At 39.2% G+C, this 26,168-nt stretch overlaps 1 protein-coding gene across 2 annotated transcripts in view; it reads left to right on the top strand.

The window, feature by feature from the left end:
- Window positions 1-21,805, top strand: part of LOC126412739 (brain tumor protein) — a 169,174-nt gene extending 147,369 nt beyond the window's left edge. The window contains exons 2-5 of one of the 2 annotated variants that reach the window (XM_050082473.1): window positions 10,567-10,768; window positions 16,766-17,053; window positions 17,867-18,220; window positions 18,869-21,805. In XM_050082473.1, the coding sequence (XP_049938430.1) occupies window positions 10,586-10,768; window positions 16,766-17,053; window positions 17,867-18,220; window positions 18,869-20,191 (2,148 nt within the window). In that variant the 5' untranslated portion in view covers window positions 10,567-10,585 and the 3' untranslated portion in view covers window positions 20,192-21,805. The remainder of the gene's footprint in view (window positions 1-10,566; window positions 10,769-16,765; window positions 17,054-17,866; window positions 18,221-18,868) is intronic. The other variant, XM_050082474.1, reaches the window with a different exon arrangement.
- Window positions 21,806-26,168: the final 4,363 nt, after the last annotated feature.

Here is a 26,168-nt window from a genome sequence, read left to right on the forward strand (position 1 = left end):
TATATATATATATATATATATATATATATATATATATATAATGTGATCAGAAGTATCCGGACAAGTTTTTCATATTAGATGCATTATGCTGCCACCTGCTGCCAGGTACTCTGTATCAGCTACGTCAGAACTCATTGGGCATCGTCAGAGAGCAGAATGGTGCGCTCTGCGGAACTCAGGGACTTCGAACGTGGTCAGGTGATTGGGTGTCACTTGTCATACGTCTGCAAGCGAGATTTCCACACTCCTAAACATCGCTAGGTCCACTGTTTCCTATGTGATAGTGAAGTGGTAACATGAAGGGACACGTACAGCACAAAAGCGTACATGCCGATCTCGTCTGTTGACTGACAAGAGACCGCCTACTGTTCAATAGGGTCGTAATGTGTGATAGGTAGACATCTATCCAGACCATCCCACAGGAATTCCAAACTGCATCAGTATCCACCGCAAGTACTACGACAGTTACGCCGGAAGTGAGAAAACTTTAATTTTATTTTCAAGCGGCTGCTCATAAGCCACATATCACGCCAGTAAATGTCAAAGCACACCTCTCTTGGTGTTTAGGAGTGTAAACACTGGACGATTGAACAGTGGAAAGACGTTGTGTGGAGTGACTAATCACCGATCCCTTGGGTCACTCCCTTCCAGGTTTCTGCTAGTGGGAAAGACGACACGCACCAGTGGCTTAAGAGCCCGAAAGCAGCTGTTTTTAGGGCTTCACGCCCATCCGCTGTTCCGGAGACTGAACCACGGAAATCCTCCCAGCTAGGGAAACCCAACGAGCAGCGCGAGAAATACAAAAAGAAAACCCCATAAGACTAGAAGTTGCGGTGGCACCCACACAACTGCTACCTACAAGCTCTGCGTCTGAGGGTGGGGTGCAGATTTTGGCGTCCACTGAGGACCTAGATCTCGCTAGACCCTCAGACACAATGGATATAGACTGCTCAGGGGATAAGTCGGTGGCAGCAGGTGACTCTGAGGCATAAACTACCTCATTGAGTGCTCCATGTCTTCCCACTGTCACGATGACGTCATCCTCCAGTGGAATTGCGGCGGTTTTTTCCACCGCCTGGCTGAGCTGCGGCAGCTGTTAAGCTCCACACCTGCTATCTGCATTGCCCTCCAGGAAACCTGGTTCCCAGCAATGCGGACCCCTGCCCTCCGCTGCTATAAGGGATTTTACAGGAACCGTGGCGACTATAATGGAGTGTCAGGTGAAGTTTGCGTTTATGTCCTAAACTCGATCTGTAGTGAACATCTGCCCCTTCAAAGCCATCTTAAGGTTGTGGGCTGTCAGAATAAAGACGACGCAGGAAATAACTGTCTGCAATGTATATCTTCCTCCATTTGGTGCACTACACCTAAATGTATTAGCTGCACTGGCTGATCACATCCTAAACCTTTCCTACTTTTGGGAGATTCTAACACCCATAACCTCTTGTGGGGTGGCACCGTGCTTACTGTCTCAGTTCGACCTTTGCCTCTTAAATACTGGGGCCGCCACACATATCAACGTGGCTCATGGTAGTTACTCGGCCATTGATTTATCAATTTGCAGCCCAGGACTTCACCCATCTATCAACTGGAGAGCACATGACGACCTGTGGGGTAGTGACCACATCCCCATCTTCCTGTCACTGCCCCAGCGGCAGGCCCATGGACGCTTGCGCTGATGGGCTTTAAACAAGGCGGACTGGGAAACTTTCACCCCTGCTGTCACCGTTGACTCTCCTCCACACGGTAACCTCGACGTGATAGTTGAGCAGGTGACTAGCACAATTGTGTCTGCGGCAGTAAACGCGATCCTTCGCTACTTAAAGGTGCCCCCGGCGTAAGGCAGTCCCTTGGTGGTCGCCGGAAGTCGCTGAAGCAATTACGGAGCGTCGGCAAGCTCTACAGCGGCATAAGCGGCACCCTTCCTTAGAGCTCCGTGCTCAGGTTCGCCAACTTATGAAACGACGGAAGCAGGAATGTTGAGAGAGAGATACATCTCGACCATTGGGTGCCATACGTCATCTTCCCAAGTCTGGGTAAAGATAAAACGTGTTTTCGGGTACGAGACCCCCACAGGTGTTCCCGGTGTGACTATAAATGGTGTTATACCGACGCAACCACGATTGCCAACGGAGGCTGGAAGGGATCGTCCTCTCATTCAGTACATGCTACCATGAATCCTATAACGCCCCATTTACAGAGTGGAAGCTCCACAGTGCCCTTGCACATTCCCCCGACATAACTCCTGGGCCTGGTCGCATCCACAGCCAAATAATTAAACATCTCTCATGTGAGTACAGGCGAAATCTTGTGGTTATCTTCAACCGGATCTGGTGCGATGGCATCTTTCCATCGCAATGGCGGGAGAGCACCATCATTCTGGTGCTCAAACCCGGTAAAAACCCACTTGATGTGGATAGCTATTTGCCCATCAGCCTCACCTATGTTCTTTGTAAGCTGCTGGAACGTATGGTATGTCGGCGGTTGGGTTGGGCCCTGGAATCACGTGGCCTACTGGCTCCATGTCTGAGCAACTTCCGCCAGGGTCGCTCTACCACTGATAATCTTGTGTCCCTCGAGTCTGCCATCCGAACAGCCTTTTCCAGACGGCATAACTTGGTTGCCGTGTTTTTTGACTTACGTAAAGCATATGAAACGACCTAGCGTCATCATTTCCTTGCCACATTGAGTGGGGTCTCCAGTGCCCACACCCGATTTTTATCCAAAACTTCCTGTCCCTCCGTACTTTCTGTGTCTGAGTTCGTGGCTCCCATAGTTCCATCCATATCCAGGAGACTGAAATCCCGCAGGGCTCTGTATTGTCTATTTTTAGTGGGCATTAACGGTCTAGCAGCCGCTGTCGCGCCGTCCGTCTCACCTTCTCTGTAAGCAGACGATTTCTACATTTCATACTGCTGCTCCAGTACTGGTGTTGCTGGGCGTCGCCTACAGGGAACCATCCACAAGGCGCAGTCTTGGGCTCTAGCCCACAGCCTCCAATTTTCAGCCGCAAAGTTGTGTCTCACGCACTTACGCCGGCGTTGTACCATTCATGCGGACCCAGAATTTTACCTTCATGACAATCCACTCACTGTAGTGGAGACACATCGATTCTTAGGACTGGTTTTCGACGCACGATTGACTTGGCTACCTCACATTCGTCAGCTTAAGCGGAAGTGCTGGTAGCTCTTCGGAGCCCTTGTCCAATCCCGAGTTGACTTTCGGAGTGTGGTTTATGGTTCGGCAGCGCCCTCAGCATTGCCTTTACTCGTCCCTGTACACCACTGCGGGGTTCGACCTGCGACAGGAGCTATAAGGACAAGTCCGGTGACCAGCGTATTGGTGGGGGCTGGGGTCTCCATTGCATATCAGAGGTGTAAAACTGCTTGCCAGTTACGCAGCACACATTCATAGTTCTGAGCATCCGAACTAGTCTCCTTTTCCCGCCCGCGGCAGTCCATCTCTCGCATCGGTGGCCCAGGTCCTAGCTAACGATTGCGGTTCTCGTGCGGTCCCTTCTCTCCGAACTGGAGTCCTTCCCTTTCCCACCTTTACTTGCGGTCCGTTCACATATGCCTCCATGGTGTACGCCTCGGCCGCAGCTTCGTCTGGACCTGTCACGTGGCACTAAGGACTCCGTTAACCCTGCGGCTCTCCACTGTCACTTCCTCTCGATTCTTGACGTGTTCCGGGACTCTGAAGTGGTTTACACCGACGGCTCGGTGGCTGATGGTCGCGCAGGCTGTGCCTACGTTCATGGCGTCCGTGTTGAAACAGCATTCCTTACCTGATGGCTGCAGTGTATTCACTACAGAGCTGGTGGCCATTTCTCGTGCGTTTCAGTGTCGCCGTTCATGCCATGGGGAGTCTTTTCTTTTATGTACTGACTCCTTAAGCAGCATGAAAACTATCGACCAGTGCTATCCTAGTCATCCTTTGGTAGCGTCCATCCAGGAGTCCCTCTACACCCTGAAACGATCCAGTCATTCAGCGGTGTTCATCCGGACCCCTGGTCATGTCGAAAGCAAAGGAAATGAACTTGCTGGCAGGTTGACCGAACGGGCTACACGGAAACCACTTCTGGAGATGGGCATCCCTGCAACTGACCTGCGTTCGTCATTACGCCGCAAGGTTTTTCAGCTTTGGGAGACAGAATGGCTAAATACCAGTACGTACAACAAACTAAGATCAATTAAGGGGACCACGAATGTGTGGAAGTCCTCGATAAGAGGGCCTCTCGCAGGGACTCCGTGGTTCTCTGCCGGCTCCGCGTTGGTCATGCCTGGGCGACCCACGGCTACCTCAGTGTCTGTGCGGCGCCCGGTTGACAGTGGCCCATATTACTCTGCTCTGTCCTCCTTTGGTTGCCCTGCGACTTAATCTTCGGTTGCTGGACTCGTTATCATTGATTTCAGCAGACAACGCCTCATCGGCTGATTTGGTTTTAAGTTTAATCCGTGTATGGATGAAATCTTAAAATCTTTCTTCATAATAGTGCACACGGATTCACGACTTCAGCTGAACTCAACGTGCGTGTCTTAGAGCAGTCAGCGCGTCTCACCATTGGTTTTCCGTTGTCCTTGTCTCCTTCGTAGGACCGGTGGCTTTTTTACAATACTTCCTTTCTTTCACGGATAGGTAAACCACCTGAGAATCGTACTCCTGCTGCTGCTGCTGCTGCTGGAAATATACCACGGCGTCCACTGTTGAAATAAAAACGAAAAAGTCTCTGCAGTGGCGTGACACTCAGCATTTCGCAAATATGCGGTGCTCTTCCTGCCGCAGCGTCATCGCTGCTGAAACAGCGTCCGATAGCGAGAGCGCTGTTGGAGGTTCCGCCATTCCACCACGAGGGTCATGGTACTAATCATTTAGAAAACGTCTGGTTCTCTTCAGTCGCTTGGTGTTTATCATAGCAAGAACTTTCTTTTCGAAAGCCATTTTGCTGCTCACCCACGATGGGTTCGTAGTGTCTGTACAATTTATTTTTGGTGATATTGGTAAAAATTTACATGTAGAGTTCAGTAAGCTTACTATCTGGTGATCACAATTTTTAAAATGTCCATATTTTTGAAGATAGGTATGACAGTTGACTTACTGCAGCTTTCAGGTATACTATCTTCTGCCGAGATATTTAACATGTGATGATAATGATTCTGTGTTCAGCGTCACGGAGAACTACGTAGAGAACCATAACAGGGTGGTAAAGACAAAACGAAAAAGTTGCTTGAAACATCCGTTCACATGAATCCCTGCTAGTAAGTGTATAGAATCTGTTTTCCAGGAGATGGTAAAGTTCAACTGTTACCATCGGTTTTTTTGTTCTTTCCCGAAATAAGTTAGGGCACTTAAGGAGAGAAAGTAAAACTCACGAAATAGTGAAGGAATGGCTGGCTGATACTTGTTTAGATTATTGCACTCCCTCCGTGTACTGCAGAGTGCGTTGTGTGTAGATTTTATTATTATTATTGAACTCGGAAATATTCTCTTGTTTTCAGCTTCGATCAGCTAGAAAAGCAGTCCGTGGCTGTGCGCCTCACGTCTTTATTTGTTCCAGACTTATCGTCCTAGTAAATTCAATCAATAATAATTTTTGAATGTGTGATAGCAGTTTTCTGATGCTGGTGGGTACAAAATACGTTTAGAATGTCTGAGCAGCATGTAGGTAGTAGCTTCTCTCGTCAGCATAGGTTTTTGAATAGCAACAAAAATCTGTGCTCGGCACCCCTTCTGTGAAGACATAGCACAAAAACAAATACATGTGTTAAAAATAAAAGCTTTCTAACTGGCGTCGTGATGCGTTCTTAGGGACACCACATTTATTGATGTACATAATGGTGTTGAGTACCACGCAGTAAAAATAGGGCTACGTGGCGCCGTCAGCTCGTGCAGTTTTGGTGTCTAAGCGTGGCGTCACCCCGCCCCAACAGATGTGCTGTTTACCACTAGAGGATCCGTGGCGCCGTGGGCGGGGTTATGCAAACAGGCTGTAGGCTGGCGTCGACTGGTCGGCGGGCAGTGGTCGGAAGCGTCGACGTATCGATCGCTAGGCCAGTCCGGAATGGCGCCCACTGGTGGTTATGTCTCCTCGAAGCAGTGTGGAGAGTCGATTTGCATATAAAGCAACCTGGTTCTAACAAACACACACACACACACACACACACACACACACACACACACACACACTGCACCTTCAGTTTACTCCTTCCGCGTTCGACTTCATATTTCGAAAGCGAAGTTCCATTTTCGCGAAGGCTTGTTTCAGTGGCCTTTAAAATTCAGTAGCCCACTGCCGTATCCCGTAATAAACTTAAGAGGTAAACGCAATAGTTAAACATTTTAAGTATGACTCGTCGCATAATTAAACATCGTTTCGATGTATAAATGCGCTAAGATTTCAGAGCTGTGTGTTGGTGAACATCAGCGACTGAGTTGGCTGAAGTGACATTGAAAGAAAATCTCTCCACGGGTTTATTCTATTACATAACATGGTTTTGGCATACAGCCCTTAATACTGATCGCTGGGAAGTGCATACTCTAAATTCGTCTAGCAAACCGCAAGCCTTGCATTCTCAAGATATGACGCCGACTAAGAGACTGTGGCGCCTCGTATCGTCCACCTACTTCGTCGAAGTACTTAACTGCAGCGACTTGATTCGAGTAAAAAAGTAGCTTTGTCTGAGTACTGGTAATCAAATTAACCTACTGTTTCTGCTTACGTATAGTCATCTGCAGCTACGAAACAAATTCCTCGGGAAATATCTCGAGGCCATTAACACAATCTTCGCTCGAGATCGAAGTTTATAGCCCAGAACAGCAGTGCTTCCGCAATGTTTTTCAAATTGACTCTGCGCAGTTGGTGTTTTTAAGTCTAGAAACAATACGCGATTACGATTTTTCTCCTAAAAATATTAAATCTTAAAACGACCATGAAATGAGGTCGTTAGACGTGACGCGTGACGGTGGCACATAAACACAAGCAGGACTAACTCAGTCTTGGTCTCTTCCCATTTTATTTTAACGGTTAACCAGTTAAGAGTTAATAACCATTATCAGAACGATAAAGGAAAAATTATTTAAATAAAAATAAATTTTTAACGTACCACATTTTTAAATTGGACTAAAAAAATATAAAAGTTCTCTTAGCCCCATACAGATTCCTAATCCCCAGACATAGTCCTGGAAATTTGTGATTGTGAGTTTTTAACAGCTACGGAAGTACTTGCAGGATATGAAACGAAAAACGTGGGGTGCATGCAGTAGATAATAAGCGGTGACCTATTCATGCATTAATTATACTGTGTGTTCTAGAAGGAATGATCAGTATTCAGGGATGTGATAGGAACCATCATTCAAAGCAAAAAAAGTAAGCAAGGCCTCTAAAATGCATATCGTAAGAGCAATTAGCATATCTTGAAGATTATGTCGTAATAGATCTTACAGTACGCACTTTAGAGCCCTTCGAATGACCGTTCCTGTTACGTCCTGGAATAATGACCATTCCATCCGGGACACAGTGATTGCATGCGCCCTACGTTTTTCGGTTTAAATCTTGAGAGTATTTTCATAGTTGAAAATAGATTCGACCTCTCACTGACGAGGCTTACCAGCAGTCGTTCTTCCCGCAAACTGTTAGCGACTGGTGCTGGAAAAGGGGAAATGGCCTTGGTAAACAAAATACTCTTCACCACACGCCAGACGAAAGATTTGCATTTTATTGTCGTCCAGTTCTGATCAATTTTTAACTTTCGAAGCATGTGGCCAATAAGCAGGTTAGTGTAAAATTGGAAAAAATTGTATATAACAGGTGGCCAAGAAAGTGACCTAATAAAAAAAAAAGTTAAGGACAGGTATTGCAGAATTTGTGGAACATAAATCAGCTAAAAGTGGCAAAGGCAATCTATTTACCTTACAAAACGCAGTTACACACAGGGCGTGTATCCACTAACTGATTCTCAGTGTGCAGGATATTTAAAAAAAAAAAGGTAAAAGTTTATATTCTTGGCGCCAGTGGCATTGGTGGGAGGTGCGGTTACAGTTATTAAATAACCAAATATCCAGGGATTTGAAACTGCCCCAACCACTAGCACCAATAATTGTTAGCATCCAACCATTATTTAAGCATCACATACATTGTTAATCAGCTAAGTTCACGACTACGCGGTCTGTATCAATCCATATTTAAGGTAATTAGCTTACTTGTTTATTGTGACGATGCAACAGGTTCATGTTCAGGTTTCAGAATCCTGCAGCGTCTTTATTTTTATGCTCCTCATGTGGATAAGGCGATGGCTGTGAATCTGAAACCAATTATTTGTCCAAGTAAATTAGAATGTGATATAAAGACATAGTTCTACAGTTTATCAGAAGAAAGCGGCTAACAGCTTGTTTTAAACATTCTTTTCATCAACATGAAGGAACTTCTTGGTAATTCGAAGTGCAGGGTATCACAGAAAAACTCCGAATAAACGAGTTCACTGTAACACAAGAAAATTTCAAAAAAAGTGGCATAAGTACCACAATTCTTTGTAAAGAGAAGCAGAAAATGGAACTAAAACTAAAAATATTGATTTTATATGCCTTATTTGTTTTAATATTTCTCATGAAAGGCACATACAAATTTGTGAAAAATATAACGAGTTGAATTTGCAAATAGATCCGGCATATTTTCTGCTTACTGTCTTTGAGTGTGTCCTCCTCCCCCTCCTGCTGCATCAGAATCCATTTAGTCATCATCTTTGTTCTTGTTGCACATAACAGGCAAAATTTCAGCGTCAGTGTAATAGTCAAAACGTACGAAGTCATAAAATGGTAGATTTTTCTTCAAATTTAGTATGCAGGGTGGAAACTGAAACCTGTGGGGGAAAAAAGTTCCTGAATTAATAGATGCGGATCCTGTTACTTGTGCCCATGCTACAGAATTTTGCACAGCATACAAAATAGCATAAATGAAAATCAGGAGGCAGTGCCCATGGTACATTCTCTTATCAGACTTGATGCCAAATTTTGGCGTGACAAACCTTCATATTTCAACAAGGGATAGATTGTAAAAAACGCTTGGAATGAGATAATTTGTCAGAGCATTTTGTCTGCCCATCAGAAAATTAGTGAACCATTAATTTATCTACAAATAGATAAGCTATACTATCAGCCTCGAAAATTACCAATTTTTTTCCTGGCTTTAACTTCATGTATTTTAAAATTGACATGTGATTTAATTATTAGCACCACTGAAAAGAGTGCATTTGAAGATATAAGGACCTATTTTCATTCCAGTGCTCCTACATTTAATGTGCAAAACCTTTGGCTTAAATATTTGGGTTTTATCAATATTTAAATAGTGTTTCAACATCAGGTTTTTGAGTGTAGTTGGCTGTACCAGAATTGCTCAAAAGATAGCTCATTACACCTCCAGCAGTTTTCGGTTCCTGGTGTTAACTCATAAACTGCAGTGATTCTGTTTACTAAGTCGCCAGTTTAAAGTGTAAAAATCCTGATATTAAATTTAAATAGGATAGTTAGCACCCACAGAGAACTGGCCAACAACTGACAAAGAGAAAGTTTACTTGACTGGAACCCATAAGGAAATTGGTATCAGTCTTACCTTTGTTTCTATAATCTCTGTTAACAGAAGGAAAATACATTAGTTTGCCTCTTAAACAGGATTATTAGTTAAACCACTTGCTCACTTGTAGAAGTATGCAGGTAAAAAAAATTAAGTTATTCAAGGATTTGTCCCACTGGAGGTCTTCTGGAAAGCCACATAAACCTAAAGATAACTGAAAAGGATTTTAGACTGCGCGTTGATAACAAAATGGTCTAGAAAAACATTTTTTTTGTGGTTCCACTATATGGAAACAGCTATATAACTAGAAGAATTTGGCAAAATTGAACACAACTTGGTGGCTGGCTGTAGGAGAGGAGAAACCCAGCCCGGGAAGAAAGGCAGTGGCACATGGGATAACCCACCTAGAATTATTTGAAAACTAGCTCATTTTGGCAGAATAATTAAACATTATTAGTGTTCTATTCCTACCGAAACCCAGTTCACGAATCTTGATCGCCAGATTTGACAAACCTGAAACAAAAATGTAAATTACAATAATTATCCAAAATTTGTGTTTTTTATTCCCATCAGAACGAGAGCTCAGGTTTTCGTGCAAATCCAGTGGAACCATCTTCAATTAAGCATTGCTGTGATCAAGAAAATAGATCTTTCTTTGGACGACAACAGATTGTTACACATTAGAATCTCTGCATTCATATTGCTATTGTTCGAATGACAGCTCACTTCCCTTCTGCTTTCCTCCAAACACCAAATTTGCAAGGTGCTATAACTGCTTAGCATTCTCACTGCTTGGCATTTGCCCAGAAAATGCATTGTTCATAAATCCATTACTACCCTTTCCGTGTTAGAGGAAAAACTCTTACCTCACTATTAGATAAGTAACATTACTGTGTTTTTTTGTCATTATTATGTAAGAGGGTTTTATAGACTTAAATTTTCACATATAAATTTCTCGTGGAAAAACTGTGGTTTGTATTAGCATAGTTCATTGCCGGCAGGGATGAGTGGTGACTGAAGATGGCGACCCCGCCGCCTGCTGCCTCTGCTGTGGACGTTGCGCCTGGAGCCATCCCAAGCCCCGACGCCGTCAACGCCATATCTGAAACTCCAGACGCAGAACGCCTGAGCCTCAGCAGCAGCTGTTCCTCCTCTAGTTCCAGCTCACCTTGTGTGCTCTGCTCGGACACCCATCCGCTTGAAGTGAGTGTTCTTTACTGATGATGTAGAATATGGAGAGCTTCTAGGGAAGACATTTACTTGAAAACTAAATTTTATCTCACTGTACATTCTTTGATAGTGATAGTCACAGGAGAAATGCAATTCTGCATTAAATAATTATCTTCGATTTCATTATATTTTGCAGCAGATCTAGAGCAGTTTGTAGTCGTATTTAACACATTAGGTTTTGTAGTAACTTCTTTCCACTATACCTTCTTCGTAGTTTATCCACTCCATACTTTACAAAATCATCAGCTGATTGTGGAAGTAGTAATCATCAGTTCTGTATGGGAAAATGCAAAATTGTTAGTAAAACTTTTTCATGGTAATATAGCTGCATTTAGAGCCAATATAAATTCTTCAGGGCTGTATCATTAGTGCCACTTCAAAGCAAATGCTCCAATTAACAAATCTTAAGCGTACAAATTTGTCTGCTTTTATGCAGAATTAAATACATAGCTTTCCATTTTGCAGTATTTGTACTGTTGTTAGAGGTTTTGTTAATGAATTCTTTTCTCATACCTTCCCTAGCTTCTTTTGTATTTGTTTTCATTATTATTTCTGTAACAGAAATGAAAGTTTCTCTAATGATAATATTCCTCACTGTATTATTGCACCTGGTAATTCTTACGTTTAATATCTTGCCTTTCTCCTTGAAGTGTACAGCATACCTTTAATTTTACACAAATTTGTGCAGGTTTACACTAAATAATTTGTTGAAATATTTGCTGCAGTGTTTCCATTCTTCTGGTTAGATTTTTTGTTGAAGTATTGAATTGTTTGAATTTTAACCTTTGCACTGTCTGTTCCGTGATGTTTCCTGCTACACTGGACGTTGCTTGGCTGATTAAACTGTGCTATCTTCTCTACCTGGGTCCTTACTTTTGTGCGATTTGTGTACGCGCTGTGCAGAAGAAACATATATGAACATTTTGCAATGCTGTGTTCATCAAATTAATGTGCTTGTTACAAAGCATACTCCTTACTACCTACCTGTTTCATCTTACTGTCTTGGCTAAACTTCAACACCAAATTCTGTCTCTCATTAGTGTATGTACTTAACAGCTGTTCGTTATAAATACAATGCTACAATTCGTAAATAGACAGAACTAAATTGTAATTCCAGTGCCAGATAGGGGATCATAGGTTTCCTATTGTGCTAGATTTCAGGGTGCAGTTTTTTATGGATTTGCACTTATGTGGAAGTTTCAATTTTCACTTTATGAGGCTGTTTAAGAACCAGATGTTTTCTGATCTTGTTGCTGTAGATATTTAGCGATCCTGATACAGAAATCCAACAGTTTCAGCACATTTGTGAAGACTGTATACAAGTCTTGTTCACCTTGCCTAGATAGGTCCATTAGATCACAAGAGCCACTCAGGTCCACTAAAAATTAGTTAGTGCATGCATTTAACTCATCTCATTTTGCCAAAAGTGCTTCTGTGATACGGCTACCTGTAAGTTTCTAAGGATTCATTAATTCATGCTTACCTCTAAACATGGTTAAAATTTCTAGAAGAAAGTGCATGTAGCATTTATCCATACAAGAACATGGGAAACCTCTAGAGCATGTACAAAAATACATTTTAATTTTGTCTGCAGCCACATCTTTCACAGCCCTGCACTGGCTGTAGATCAAGAGACACAGGCGCAGTAGCACGTTGCTTTGACTGTAACCATTTCCTGTGCACTGCCTGCATGATGGCCCACCAGTTCATGCACTGCTTTGAGGGCCACACAGTCCATTCACTTGAGAAAGAAGAGATAATGCAAGTGACAATTGGTGCCAACCCTAACAACAAAGCTGGTTCCCCTGTATTGTCACCAGGCATTCAGTTACAGGTATTAAGTGATTCTTAAGGAAGACAGTGGTGCATGTGTGTGCTTAGGGGAGGGCTGTAGTCTCTGTAAAAATTACAGGTGAGTTAGTTTTGAAGTGTTTCTTGTGAGCCTTTGTGGGGAACTTATAGTGGGGTTGCTGTTGTTACCAGTGAATGGCACTATTGTTTTCTGTAAAATTAAGAACAACTTGAAGTGTTGTGGTATTGTTGCTGTAGGAGTCTTCATTAGTTTCAAATTGCTTTCTACTGTTTCTACCACAGTGTAATATAATTTGATATCCTTATCAGGTAAAAGTAAATAGCCTGTTTAGTAACACTTGTCTTTCTCTCTTGTAGTTGCATTAATTAAACAGATAAAAACAAATTCTGTTATGTAGGCAGTGGTTTTTAGTAATTGCTATCCATGCATGTCGACATGTGATGTGAAAGTGCTGAAAAATAATTTTTTTCTTTATAAATCTTGTATTAGAATTCTTCACTCCTGTTTGAAACAAGAACTTGCGTGTTGTTCAACGAAATGTTACACTTTCCTCTATAATAGCTCTTTTACACTTAAGCACAAAAACCAATAATGATGCTGAAGCATCCATACCCTGTGCAGCACAGTTCATGCATGTAGTTACTGCATTGCAGATGTTTGTTTCGTAACTTCTTTGCAATGATTTTCCTGATGACATTTGTGTTTTAATGGATATATGAAACATTGTTTGTTTTTTGTAAAATTTATCAACAAAATAATCTAGCAATTTGGGAGTGGAAATAGGTACATTTACATTCCTATTTGTAATGTATATGTACAGTAGAATTGTGGTGGTTCTAGTGATAGTTAGTTAACCAGTGGTGTATGCAAAGTTCTGTACTTTGTGGCCTGTTTATTGGCTGTACCGCAGTAATCATAATGATTATTGTAACTAAACCATTTCCAGTAATTAAATATCTTGACATATCATTTGTCACAAATATGTCTATGATCGGTTAGTGATAAAACTGCCACTTCCTCTATAGCAATCACGTTGTCACCATTATTCAGTGATAGATCACGGAAACAATCATGTGCATGTCTTCATTGTCTGAGCAGACTAAATGTTCTACACTTTTAGGCGAATTACTGGTTCTCTCCCCCCCCCCCCCCCCCCCCCTTCAATCCTCAGTTTGTGACTGTAGCACAAAGTATGCTCTGCCATACATTTCATGCCTTGTTGAGCATACTTCTTGGTGGCCAGAAGCCATAGGAAGGAAATGTATGTGATGTTGGTAGAAAGTCTGTCCTCCAATACTGAAGCCTTTGTGGTGTATTTGTCTCCATAGTCCTGTTTGAAATGAGTTTGGGCAATCTACATTCAAATCAATGGTGGTCTGACGTGGTGTAGACCTTCAGTTACCTCATACGGTTCTGTGGCGGTAATGTAGTCTCCTGTGCAGCAGTTTATGCATGTGGAAGACATTATCTGCAATACTGAAATTCCTGGAAACCCAACTTCTTCTGTAAACACAGATAAGCCTCAAGTCTTCTGGCTTCCTTTATGCACCCCATCAATTACTCTCATGTGCACACCTCTTCACAACGGTACAGCAATTATGCCCATTGTTTCCAATCTGTCTTCCCACTTCAGTTTTGCCCTCTGACTCCCTGTAGTACCATGGGTGTTATTCCATTATGTCTAATAACAAATGTCTTCTCATTCTTCCTGTCATTGTTCCTCATATATTTGTTTTCTTGCCAATTACACAGACAACCACCTGATTGCATATCAGAACAGTACACTTGAGTGCTCGGTATCTTTCTGTAACACATCATCTTGAGTACTTCAGTCCTTTTTTTATTTTACTTTTTTCTTATTTTACCATAGTATTTGATTCGCTTCAGTACAACGCATTGTTCCATGTATATATTCTCAGAATATTCCTGCTCAAATTAAGACCTACATTTGATACTAGTAGATGGCTATAAATGAAGAATGCTCTTTGTGCCTGTTGAAGTTCAATCCTTATATCCCCCTTGCTTCGGACATCTTGCGTTATTTTGCTACTGAGGTAATGGTATTCCTTCACCTCGTCTACTGTGCGGTTAACAATTTTGGTAAGTTTGTATCTAATCGTGTTTCTGCTTTTTCTCGTTACTTTCTGAAGTTTAATCTCAATCGATAGTGTGAATTCAGTAGACTATTCATTCTATTTCAATAGTCCAGTAATTCTTTAATTTTCATTGACAGTAGTAATGTCATTTGTGAATCTTGTGATTGATATTGTAAGGTTACGGTTGCAAGATAACTATCTGTGTTGAGGTAATTGGATTATGTTCGAGTGAGGCTGAAGCTAAAATCTTTAGTGGAGTAATAGCTGAAGTCGGAAGGGTATCAAGAGTACTAAGCAATAGAGAAGAAGATGTGTTTATTCGTTTGTCATCATAAGTGTTCCAATAAAATAAACAATTTTTATTTAACTGGTAAAGTAATAAGATTTTACTTCTATAGTAATAACGAGTGACATAGTACATGGCTATTCATTTCTTTGTAGCGTAGGTGGTGCACCTTATCCAACAAGGCCATCACAAGCTAGAGCATCAGAATGTAATAAGGTACATTTTATGTTTGCACCAAATTTTGTTGTATAAATTAATGTACAGGGTGTACTGTTCATCTAATGACTGCAAGCACAGGGTGGTTTGTCGGTTGCTGAAACCACACAGGCTGGTGAAATGGGCTCTTGCCTTGTAGGTTTCTTGCTCATCAGAGCTCGTGGCTCTGTGGCATAGTTAGAGCAGATGAAATAGATTTCTTTTTTCCTGCAGACCTACAGGTTCTTGCACACACTTCGGCTGTTCGGTTTCAGACGTGAAGCTGTAGACATGGGTCTCCTTCACAGTAACAAATTGGCTTACAAAATTAGTTTACTTTTTTGCCAAATATTCCAACCTTAACAAATCCAAAACTGTTTGCTTTTGGTCAAAACACAGCAAATGCAGTAGACAGAAACAGAAGTCCCCACGTAAGAACAAAGACACCTCACTGAAGCTTGTATGCCTATGCGCTGATAGTTTTCCTATTCTCCGAAAAAATTGTTTCGGCATAATGCAGTATATAAATCTGTGACAGTGTTTTGCTTTTGCCAAAGCCTTATTAGAAATGCAAGAAGTGTGATTTGTATTTGCATGTACAAAAGTTGCCTGTGATTTGAAGACGGATGTTACACTACTAGGTTGCCACTCAACTGTGAAGTTTCTGCAGTGGATTGAAATAACAAATTATTATTTATCTTGAAAATTATTTGACTGCAGGCCTGTTGTGTGTAAACAAAATTTCATTGTTGTACCTATAGTGACAAACATCCCACCTGTTTCAAAATGAATCCTGTGTCATGACTCTTGACCCAGACTTTTTTCCCCGAAAACTGAGGAGTTAACACAAAACTTCTTAAGAGTTACCTTGTGTGTGGCCCCATATTAATATGCTGTAGATTATTGAAATCAGTGAATTACAAGTAATATGTTAGTCTTAAAATTGAGGATGCCATGTTTAGATGGAGAAAGAGATGTGGCTGTAAGTGTTGAAAAATTTATCTGTATAGCTGGAAGTTGATCTTTCGCTGAGCACCTCCAACAAATTTTTGCTGATATTTCTGATTGTATTTCTTTCTTGTTGTAAAAGTACCCAGTATGGCAAATAAGTATTAAAGTTGACATTTGACTACTATTATTGCTCACTTCGTACTTCAAAATCACTGTTTCCTGCCACACGCCCCCTAATTTCTGAACAACCTGTGTAGTACCAACATAAAAAATTGTCCGTCTGACATCCACTATCTGTGCCAAGCCAAGAACATTCACCTTCCTCCATACGGAACAAATGAAAATGTTCCTCTTTGCAGCTTCAAAAAGACTGCTTACCAGATGATGGCTTTTATTCTGGCACATAATGGGTTTTCTTTGTTTCGTGAGAATGCTTTCAATACATTCATTATTTTGTTGTTTATACCTGACGTAGAGAGTGATGCCTTCAAAAAATTTGATCCCAGTACATTGGCTCAGAGATCAGTGGCTGCCTTGGCAAGTGCTGCATAGAGTATTTACACACATTGGTAAAGTAGTAAATGGACTTTCTTTTAACAGTATTTGTTTTCTTTCTCTCTTCAAATCAGCAACCAACAACACTTCTTGGTGAAAAGGGAACAAACAGTTCAGCTGCCTGGTGTGCTCGTCACAAGTCAGAAGCTGTGTCACTTTTCTGTCGCACGTGTCTTGTTGTGGCGTGTGCAGAGTGTGTACGTGTGGATCACAGTGGAGGTTCACATGAAATAGAGCGTGTTTCGGAAGCGGGTCCTAGACAACAAGAAATGGTGGCACGTACTGTTCTAGAAGGGCGTAGCAAAGCTGCAGACATAAGAGCTACTGTCAAAAATATAGAGCTAGCTGCCAGTCGACTACAGGTAATTGCTGAAAATCATCTCTGTCTAGTTCTTTATGGTTTCAGATACCATATGCATGATATAACATAAAGACTGCAATTTTTATTATAAATTCTGCTTAGTTTAGTCTGCAATGCTGAATGTAAACTTCTGTTTGTCAAGCTGTGGCTGATGATTATAAAGCTTCAAAGAATTGTTAAAGTCAATAACTGTTGAGAGAGAGATGTTCCTAGATGTGGATGTGGATAGTGTAAACTGCCATAGGAGTTTCCAGCATCTTCTCTGATTTGATCTGTTAAACCAAAAATCATTGGTGAGCGGGGGATATAACAAAGTTTATATTCATACTTATTATATTTGCCCAGATTGTTACTATTCTTCTATGCTTATGTCTCACGAAAGTAGTAGCAGAGACTTGATTTCCCCCCCCCCCTTAAAGTAAAGCAGCATATATATTGAAAGTTGCATTTTCTTTAGGCATGCTTGCTTTTAAAAAATCTCTTAATACTTTATTAATAATCGTATGACGATTACGGTAAATTAGTACGAAAGTATTGTCCTTTAAAGTTTGCCATTTGTAGTACCAGACCTCCAAACAGCTTGTAAGAGATTAAGTAAGGCAACAAGCACAATCCAGACCCCAGTACACACCAGTGGTTATGATAAGCAAATTTTGTATGTGTTGTAGAAAAGTACTTTAGCTTATGGCACACACTAGCTGTGGGAAATGCTTTTTTGCCGATTACTAAATACTTCAGATTCTGATGTAAGAAAAGTTATTTCTATTGGATTTGGTTTTTTATTTTATTTTAAATGTCAGTTTTAATCTTACAGGTGCAGTACCATAAGGCTCAAAATGAGATACACGAAACATTCCAATTTTATCGCTCAATGATAGAAGAACGGAAGCAGGAACTTCTGAAGGAATTGGAGAGTATTTTCTCAGCTCGGCACATGTCTCTTGGAGCACTTGGGCAGCGTGCCCAAGAAGCTGCTGACAGAATTATCAACACTTGCGAATTTGCTGAGAGGTTAGCTAAACATGCATCTTTGCCAGAAACATTGATGCTTAGAAAGGTTCTTGATTCTCGGTTTGCCACATTCTCAAGCTATGGACAGGACGCTACTACAACACCAGTCATGACCAACTGTGACTTGGAGTTTGTCTCAAATTACCAGGCAATACAGGTGAGTTCTCAGATTATTTTTCACTCGTGGTATTAGACTTAACCTTAAAGACAAGGCTCCTACTAGCAGTTACCACACACTCAGTTACTCAATAAGTCATTCATTCATAATGAGTTCCTCTTGTCTTCCTTCTCAACACACAATTTGCAAGTCAAAGTGAATGGCATACTTACAGAAATGGTAGACTGGAACTGAACTAATAATGAAGAATATTTAAAATTAAAGATGTTAACGTGTGTGATATTTCCTGAGTAGTGCCAAAGACTAATGTTAGTAAATGTGAGCCAGTGTATTACTTAGTATCGTGTAAACGGTTATCGTGTAACCACACCCAACAAGCAAATTGTGTACATGCTTCTTGCAAATGGAGTCATTCCACATCATTCCAATAAAAAAACCGTGGAAATACTGTACAGAATTTGTAACAAAACTAAAGTATTGGAGTAACACTGATCTTGGATATTTATCAAATGTTGGTTCAATAGATCACACACAAAAAATTGGAACTCAGGAGTTACCTAGTGTAGACATTTTTCATTAATGTAATACTTAATTTAGGTAAAATATTTTCACTTAGTTTAGCTTAAGAATTTCAGTTGTGGTTTTGCTTATGTCTTGCATGTAAAAACAATTTGTTCATTGTTATAGGTTGGTGTTCGTAACACATTTGGATATGTGCGATCCAGTGCAGGGTCTGAGTTACCTGCAGTAGGCCCTACTAAACAACCACCTATAGCTCGTCCAGTGAATGGAACTACAGTTGGAAGTCTCACAAATGGTGGCATAAATGGGCTTCATCATGCTCCTCAACAACCTACCAACGGAGTATTAGAGAGGCCGTATTCGAATGGGCTGGCACCATCACCGTCACCATTTGAGTCAAACATAATTTCAAAACGTTTCAGCAGTGCCAACAGTCTTGGGCCTTTTGGGGCAACTGTAAGTGGTGACATTAATGGATTAAATGGAAGCAATCCATACGAGAAATGGTCAAATGGTGGTTCGGAAGGAGGGAGTCCATTTCAGAATGGTTGTGGAAGTGGAGATGCATATGGCTTAACATCACACGACAGTGTACTTGAGCTCACATCCAAATTGGTTTCAGCTGCAGCATTTCCACCAAAGTCACAAATAAAGCGACAGAAGATGATATATCATTGTAAGTTTGGTGAATTTGGTGTAATGGAAGGCCAGTTTACAGAACCGAGTGGAGTTGCAGTAAATGCACAGAATGACATAATCGTAGCAGATACCAACAACCACCGCATACAGATATTTGACAGAGAAGGCCGATTCAAGTTCCAATTTGGTGAATGTGGAAAAAGAGACGGGCAGCTGTTGTATCCAAATCGTGTAGCTGTCGTTCGCACATCAGGTGATATTATCGTCACGGAGCGTTCACCAACTCATCAGATCCAAATCTACAACCAGTATGGCCAGTTTGTGCGCAAATTTGGTGCCAACATTTTGCAGCACCCACGTGGTGTTACTGTTGATGGGAAAGGGCGTATTGTAGTTGTGGAATGCAAAGTTATGCGTGTTATCATCTTTGACCAGTCGGGCAACGTACTGCAGAAATTTGGTTGTTCTAAGCACTTGGAATTTCCAAATGGTGTTGTTGTTAATGATCGCCAGGAGATTTTTATAAGCGACAATCGTGCTCATTGTGTTAAAGTGTTCAATTATGAAGGTGCATACCTCAGGCAAATTGGTGGCGAAGGAATCACAAACTATCCCATTGGAGTTGGTATAAATTCTGCTGGTGAAATACTCATTGCAGACAATCATAATAATTTCAATTTAACAATCTTTACACAAGATGGACAGCTTGTATCTGCATTAGAGTCAAAAGTCAAACATGCGCAATGCTTTGATGTTGCCCTCATGGATGATGGCTCTGTTGTCCTTGCAAGTAAGGATTACAGACTGTATATTTACCGTTATGTCCAAGTCCCTCCTATCGGCTTATGAATGCAGTATCACAAATTCAGTAAAAGTCTGAGGGACAATCTGTGCAAGAACAACTCTTTTTAATGTGGAATTGTGTATAAATCCAGCTTTTAGCATTGTGCATTTCTTTGTTATCTTGTCCTTGTCCTTTCTTACACAAATATTAGTTTCCAGTACTTAACATCTCAAAATGAGAAACTTTTGTATTGACCATTCCTTTGTGCCATCGGATAAGTTTCTCTGTAGAGAACTTTCTCATAAATCCTGGCAGAAACATATCCTTTTTTTATACACACATTGCTGTGAATTGCTCCATTCTGATGTTTAGATTGCATTCCATAATGGAATGTAACAGATTCAGAATGACTGACTGAAGGAATGAAGTACTGGCTACAGAAAAGTTTGAAAGTGGAGTAACCATTCCTAATGCTGTTAACTGTTTATGCATTTTTAAATGAGACAGGAGTGCAGATGAGCTTGTGTTCATGCAGATGTGTATTCTTTGAATCATATATACATAGTCTCCTCTCTTCATAATTATGAACAGTAGTGTTAGTTTTGTACTATGCTACAGTGTTAACTCTCACAGCTGCATGAAATACATTCTAAAGTCCCAGTTCTACCAATTGACCACTGAATAATTTATGTGCTTTTATGTATACCATTTCTGTGTTTCTCCCAGCTAACAGAAATGGGCGAAACATTTTGTTTTTTATATATTGTAACAATCTTCTGAGCAGTGTACCATTTAAAAGAAAAAGCAATGGTGCCTGGGCCATGTTGTATAGTTCTGGAAATCTTGCACCTGTTTCATAATAAGCTCTATTTTACTATAAGTGTTTTTGTGCCGTTTTGTGACATAGGAGTAGAATAGCTTAGAAATGACATTTATAAATTCACAAACAGAATGCTGTTATATATTTGATGAAGGGAGTCCAAAGATTTCTACAAAAAGGCAACACTGTTAACATAACAGCTTCCTGTTAAATTTTTATTTAAAAGAAAATTTTGAAGTGTTTGCTGTTTGAATGGCAGTGTTGGCTTTCCTTTGTTATACTGTTCTCATTTTATTATTTGTTATGTTCTTTGAAGTGCAACATTTCAAGATCAGTTATGTCCTAGTCACTCTGCGTAACATTGCCTACACCACTGTGACATAGCTACAGTCTTTGTCGGTGGCGAAGCACAAGAACATGACCAATTTATATTATTGTTTTGTATTTTCCGTTTGTTGTTGTTACTTTTTTCTGTAAGAAAATGCATTGAGTGGGATGTCATCAGTGACCTCCAGAACTGTGTTTTGATACAAGGTACTGCCACTAATAAGATATACTGAAGTTGATTATTGTGTGCGTGTATATATCTTTTTATACTTTCTGATTTCACTTTGAGGTAATTGTATGATCTGGAGATAGATTATAAATTCTTTCCATTACACCCTCAACAATATTTTAGTGCTTACATTTTGACGTGTCCTTGAAATAGAGCTGTAGTTTTTACTTGCGATAAACAGAAGGTTCCTGAGTTTTAAAAAAATATATTGTTTTTGAAGTTCTCATTTGTTAGTTTCTTCTTTCAGATGAAATATTATGCCTATTGAGTTCTGAGAAATTCTGTTGTTTTTGGTAGTGACCCCTTGCTATTCATTTATATTAGTGTCTTATGTTTAGTGAATTGCAACAGTCATCCAGTAGATACTTTTCTGAATTGTGTTGAAGGTTTTTTTTAACAATGATTAATAAAAACCATTGTCTGTTTCTTTGTTAGTACAACTAAGTTCTCTTGTTTCTGAAATCTTTTGAACAAAGGAAAGTTAACAACTTTTAAAACTTGTTTTTTATATATAGGGAAAATTTTAAGTATTTTGCAATAGGACTTAGAAGTTCAGCAGTCTGTAGATGGTGCTTCATCTGCAAATGCTCTTATACTTGCAGCCTTATATATGAGAGATTTTTGTTAAAAATTTTGCAGCCTTTCATATAAAGAAGTAAGAAACAAAAAATTTTATTTTTTCTATGTAATCTTCCAGAAAAACATTCTTTTACACAATAAATTTAATATTTCCTTCTGGTAGGTGTGTGCGTGACACTGATCTGCTGTAGGTTTTTGTTTAGAATAGAAACTTGGATTTAGGGTAATACTCAACTTCTATACTTTAAATCTGCAGGACATCAGCATGTCAGGTTCCATTGTAATTAAGTACAAAATTTTGTAAAATAGTGAATTGGAATGTTATGTATGAGAAGTGTAAAGTAATGGGTAAGACTGACAGGTTGAGTTTTTTAAAAAAACATCTTGTACGCCTCTTTTTATAGTGAAGTTTCTACTCAGTTATTGAAAAAAAAATTGACTGTTCTTTAGGTTGGATAAGCTAAGCTGAAAGCAGTCCACTGGTTGAATGCTTTCAAATATTGTCTAATAATTATCTATTTTGATAGCATGTGTTGATACTTTAAAACTGTATGTTGTGGCTATTGTTAATTTCTGTAGGTCTGACAAATCTGTGATGGGTTGTGTGCTCCACAGAAAAACTGTGTTGGTAACCTCAATTGTGGTGCAATTGAAGTGAAATATGCAATTCAATTTAAAGGGGGTATCATGCATGTCCTTCATTGCTGCAAGCAGTTTTATCAAATACTTGTTAAACAAGTCAATTACTCTTGGGAACATTTATCCACTGGGTGTTTGAGATAGTATTTAAAAAAAATGTAGCGTTTTCCTGCTTTTTGTAACTGCGATACAATGCTCTAAACATAAAGTATCTCATCTAGTTTGTTACAATATTGTGGATTGCTTCTGTAAAGTTTTTTGCCTTCCATCGAGGACTAATCATTGCAGTTTCCTCATATAAGGTTAGTGGAGAACTGTGAAGTATCTGAAACTGTTCCTTAAGTTACCCCTGTGAAACACACAAGGAGGACTTGATATTAGTTGTTAAATTTGTGAAAAAAATAATATAATTTTTGTCATTGAATTACTGTTAAACTCAGTGTTGTAGTACTAGAATGAATATTTGGAGTCTTGACATTTAAACAATTCTGCAGCTGTTCGAAGAAATAGTGAATAAGGGGCAGGAGTGGTTATGAAAACTAGTTTGTACAGTATTCATTACAAACAAGATGTTACAGAAGTGAGCACACAGATTTTTTTTTTAATAAAGTGATGGCAAATATTAAGATACATAGTAATTGAAAGAGTCACTGATGATCCTTGGGCAGAGCAGACCCATGTTTTTCAAGGTACATGGAATAATGCAAGAAGACGGCAACAGACATTGTATCCGAGTGCACATTGTGTTTGTTTTTGTTTATTGTTCTTAATAGTGTATATTATCCTACATTCAACATAAACTGCTCTTACAGAAACAAAAAAAAAACAAGTTTAGTACAATTAGGTTTCAACAGCATATTAGGTTTCCCATACCTGGACAATTCAGAAAGTGCTCACTTCTGATGACTAAAGAATAATTCAAATTACTCCTGTCAGAGCACCCAGTGACACCAGGTTTATAATCAGTTTTAGGAAGTGGCAGTTCCAGACTATTGTTAAGAAATATCATATAACACCAATAAACATTCTTAGCCTAATGTAGTTCGAAATTTTAAGATAAAAATGTGAGCACGTTTTCATTTTGTCAGAGCTTTAATTTTATAGCAAACATTTATTTGATAATGTGTAATTGATTACTATTCAAACTTCGCTTCTTATCGCACAAAAGTATTTTTTATAAAAGAAAAGCATTTGCAGGTGTCATTTTTAAAAGTCCACAGGGACTTTTATGATGTTTTTAGCCCTTCTTGTTCTAGCTCGATTTTAATCTGACTGATCTATCTGCAGCAGTTATCTTATTTGTCCATCCAGTTAAAGTCGCACAGACCAATTCTTGACAAATGGTCCAATTTTTCAGAGCTGCTTTTATATAATCTTTTCACTAATAATTTGCTTCACTATTTTTTAAATGTGACCAGTTATTGGTTGCCCCTTGAACGTATTTTCTGTGAGCACATAGATTATTGAAGCTCACAGACTGTTTCCAAGATATATGCCAATGTAAGTGTATTTTTATGGTATAATAAAACTTGCAAAATAATATTGCCATGTTGTATTGTTCGTCATCTATATTTATGGAATCCTAAATAAGTGGGTAAACCTCTTTATAGTAAAAAATGTTGTGGTATTTACATTTTTGTAGTTTAGTCTTATTACCAGTTGAATATTGTTGACAAAACCGAAAAGTGTGCGGTGTATAATATCGTCAAAACACATGTAACATGTAGTATTGCTTCTTTTTTATCATGCTGTAGATAATTGGCTCAAATGAGAGCTGTTTTTAACTGTGAACTTTCATGATACTTTGACAGATGACCAGAGTGTACTTAACACTTAGTACTTACAGTTCTGTGGATGTTTCATGAAATTGAAGTCATGTTTGGGTAACTGAGAGGGGGCTCCAGAAATGAGAAGCTTGATGTTGTAGGCCTATTACTGCCACTTTTTGTTAGTTTATAAGGAAAGAATACAGTGTGTACTAAGTTATAGGACCAACAGGTTGTACTTGTGTGTATTGTAAATGTTATAATTTATTTAATAGAAATAATAGAATAATAGCACTTGAATTGGATTACCTTCTAAGGCAGGTGTTCTTACATTTCTTCGTTTAGTCAGATACTCATTTTATTGGAAATGTTGCTGCTATAAATCACTTTATTAAAACTAACAATTAAAATGATAAATGTTGTTGGAACATAACATATTTGTAAGGTTATTTGACCTGCATTGCAGTTCTATTTCATAGACTCAATGAGTCAGTTTACAAATTTAATTTAATATATTGAAATTAATTTGAGTTATTGCTGAAATTTTATATTTATTAATTTTTATCAGAAATGTATTCATCACAGAAATGTAAGAATAATCGCAATCTTGCATATTAAGTCCATTAGAAACAACATTTTTAATGTAATGTGTTGCTTGGTAGATCTGTAGGTAAAGTACTATTGTGTGTGTGTGCGTGTGCATGTATATATACTTATCTTTCATTCATAATGTCACTCTTGAATGATTGATTGACTGATTCAAATCCAAAAGATCTGTAAGGTCGTTGGTCCAATAATGGTGGTCCATTTTGTTACTCATATCTAAGGGTTTTTGGTACAAAATGAAGACTTTCCTTTCTTTTTAAGTATGATGTGCCAAGAGTTGATGGTACAGATGTTATCAAACTTAAGATTTGTGCATTGGTTACTTTGCTAGTCCTTTTTTGTGTGCAGACTGCAGTTCTGCCACAGTTCACTTAATGAGTTAAAAATATATGTTTGAAAAGTAAAAGTATCACAGGTATTGTTTTCAATGTATACATTTCTTTGAACCATGTTATTATACTGTTTTTATTGATGACATTAAGTTTGTTAGCATTCTGTTGTAGTTCATAAGAAACTGTCACTTCATTGCTTAAGCATGTTTGTTATTTCATCAAGTTTCTGCGAACTTGTTTTACTTAAGTTTGTGTTGTATTTATCACCAAGTATTTGTTGTTCATTTTATCTGTTTCATTTTAATATTTTGGTTTATGTAACAATAATGTAGATTTTATAATTTGATATTTGCTTTCATTTTTATCTTTCATTTTTTTTTTTTTTTTTTGTGATTTGTTTTTGATGTTACATTACTTGAATATTTGTGAGCAGGCGACACACCTTTTTTCCCAATTACGTTTGAACCTATGCTCAAATTTAAAAAGAAAATCTAAATAGGACACAACTGTCAAATTACTTGTTGATCTTAATGTTGTATGATACAGTCAGAATTTAAGAGCCCTTTTCTACCAATAATCCTTTTGGATTGTTGCAAGACTTTAGACAAAAAGTTGTTCAATCAAATATTTTGTACTGGAAATCTCTAAACGATGGATTTGTAATGTTGATATTTGTAATATTGTAGGTGTTTGGTATAGAGAGATCTGTCAGTGACATATCCTAATATATTTGTAAGCAAGGAT

The sequence above is a fragment of the Schistocerca serialis genome, chromosome 7 (assembly GCF_023864345.2).
Source record: "Schistocerca serialis cubense isolate TAMUIC-IGC-003099 chromosome 7, iqSchSeri2.2, whole genome shotgun sequence".
In the NCBI taxonomy this organism is placed as follows: Eukaryota; Metazoa; Arthropoda; class Insecta; order Orthoptera; family Acrididae; genus Schistocerca; species Schistocerca serialis.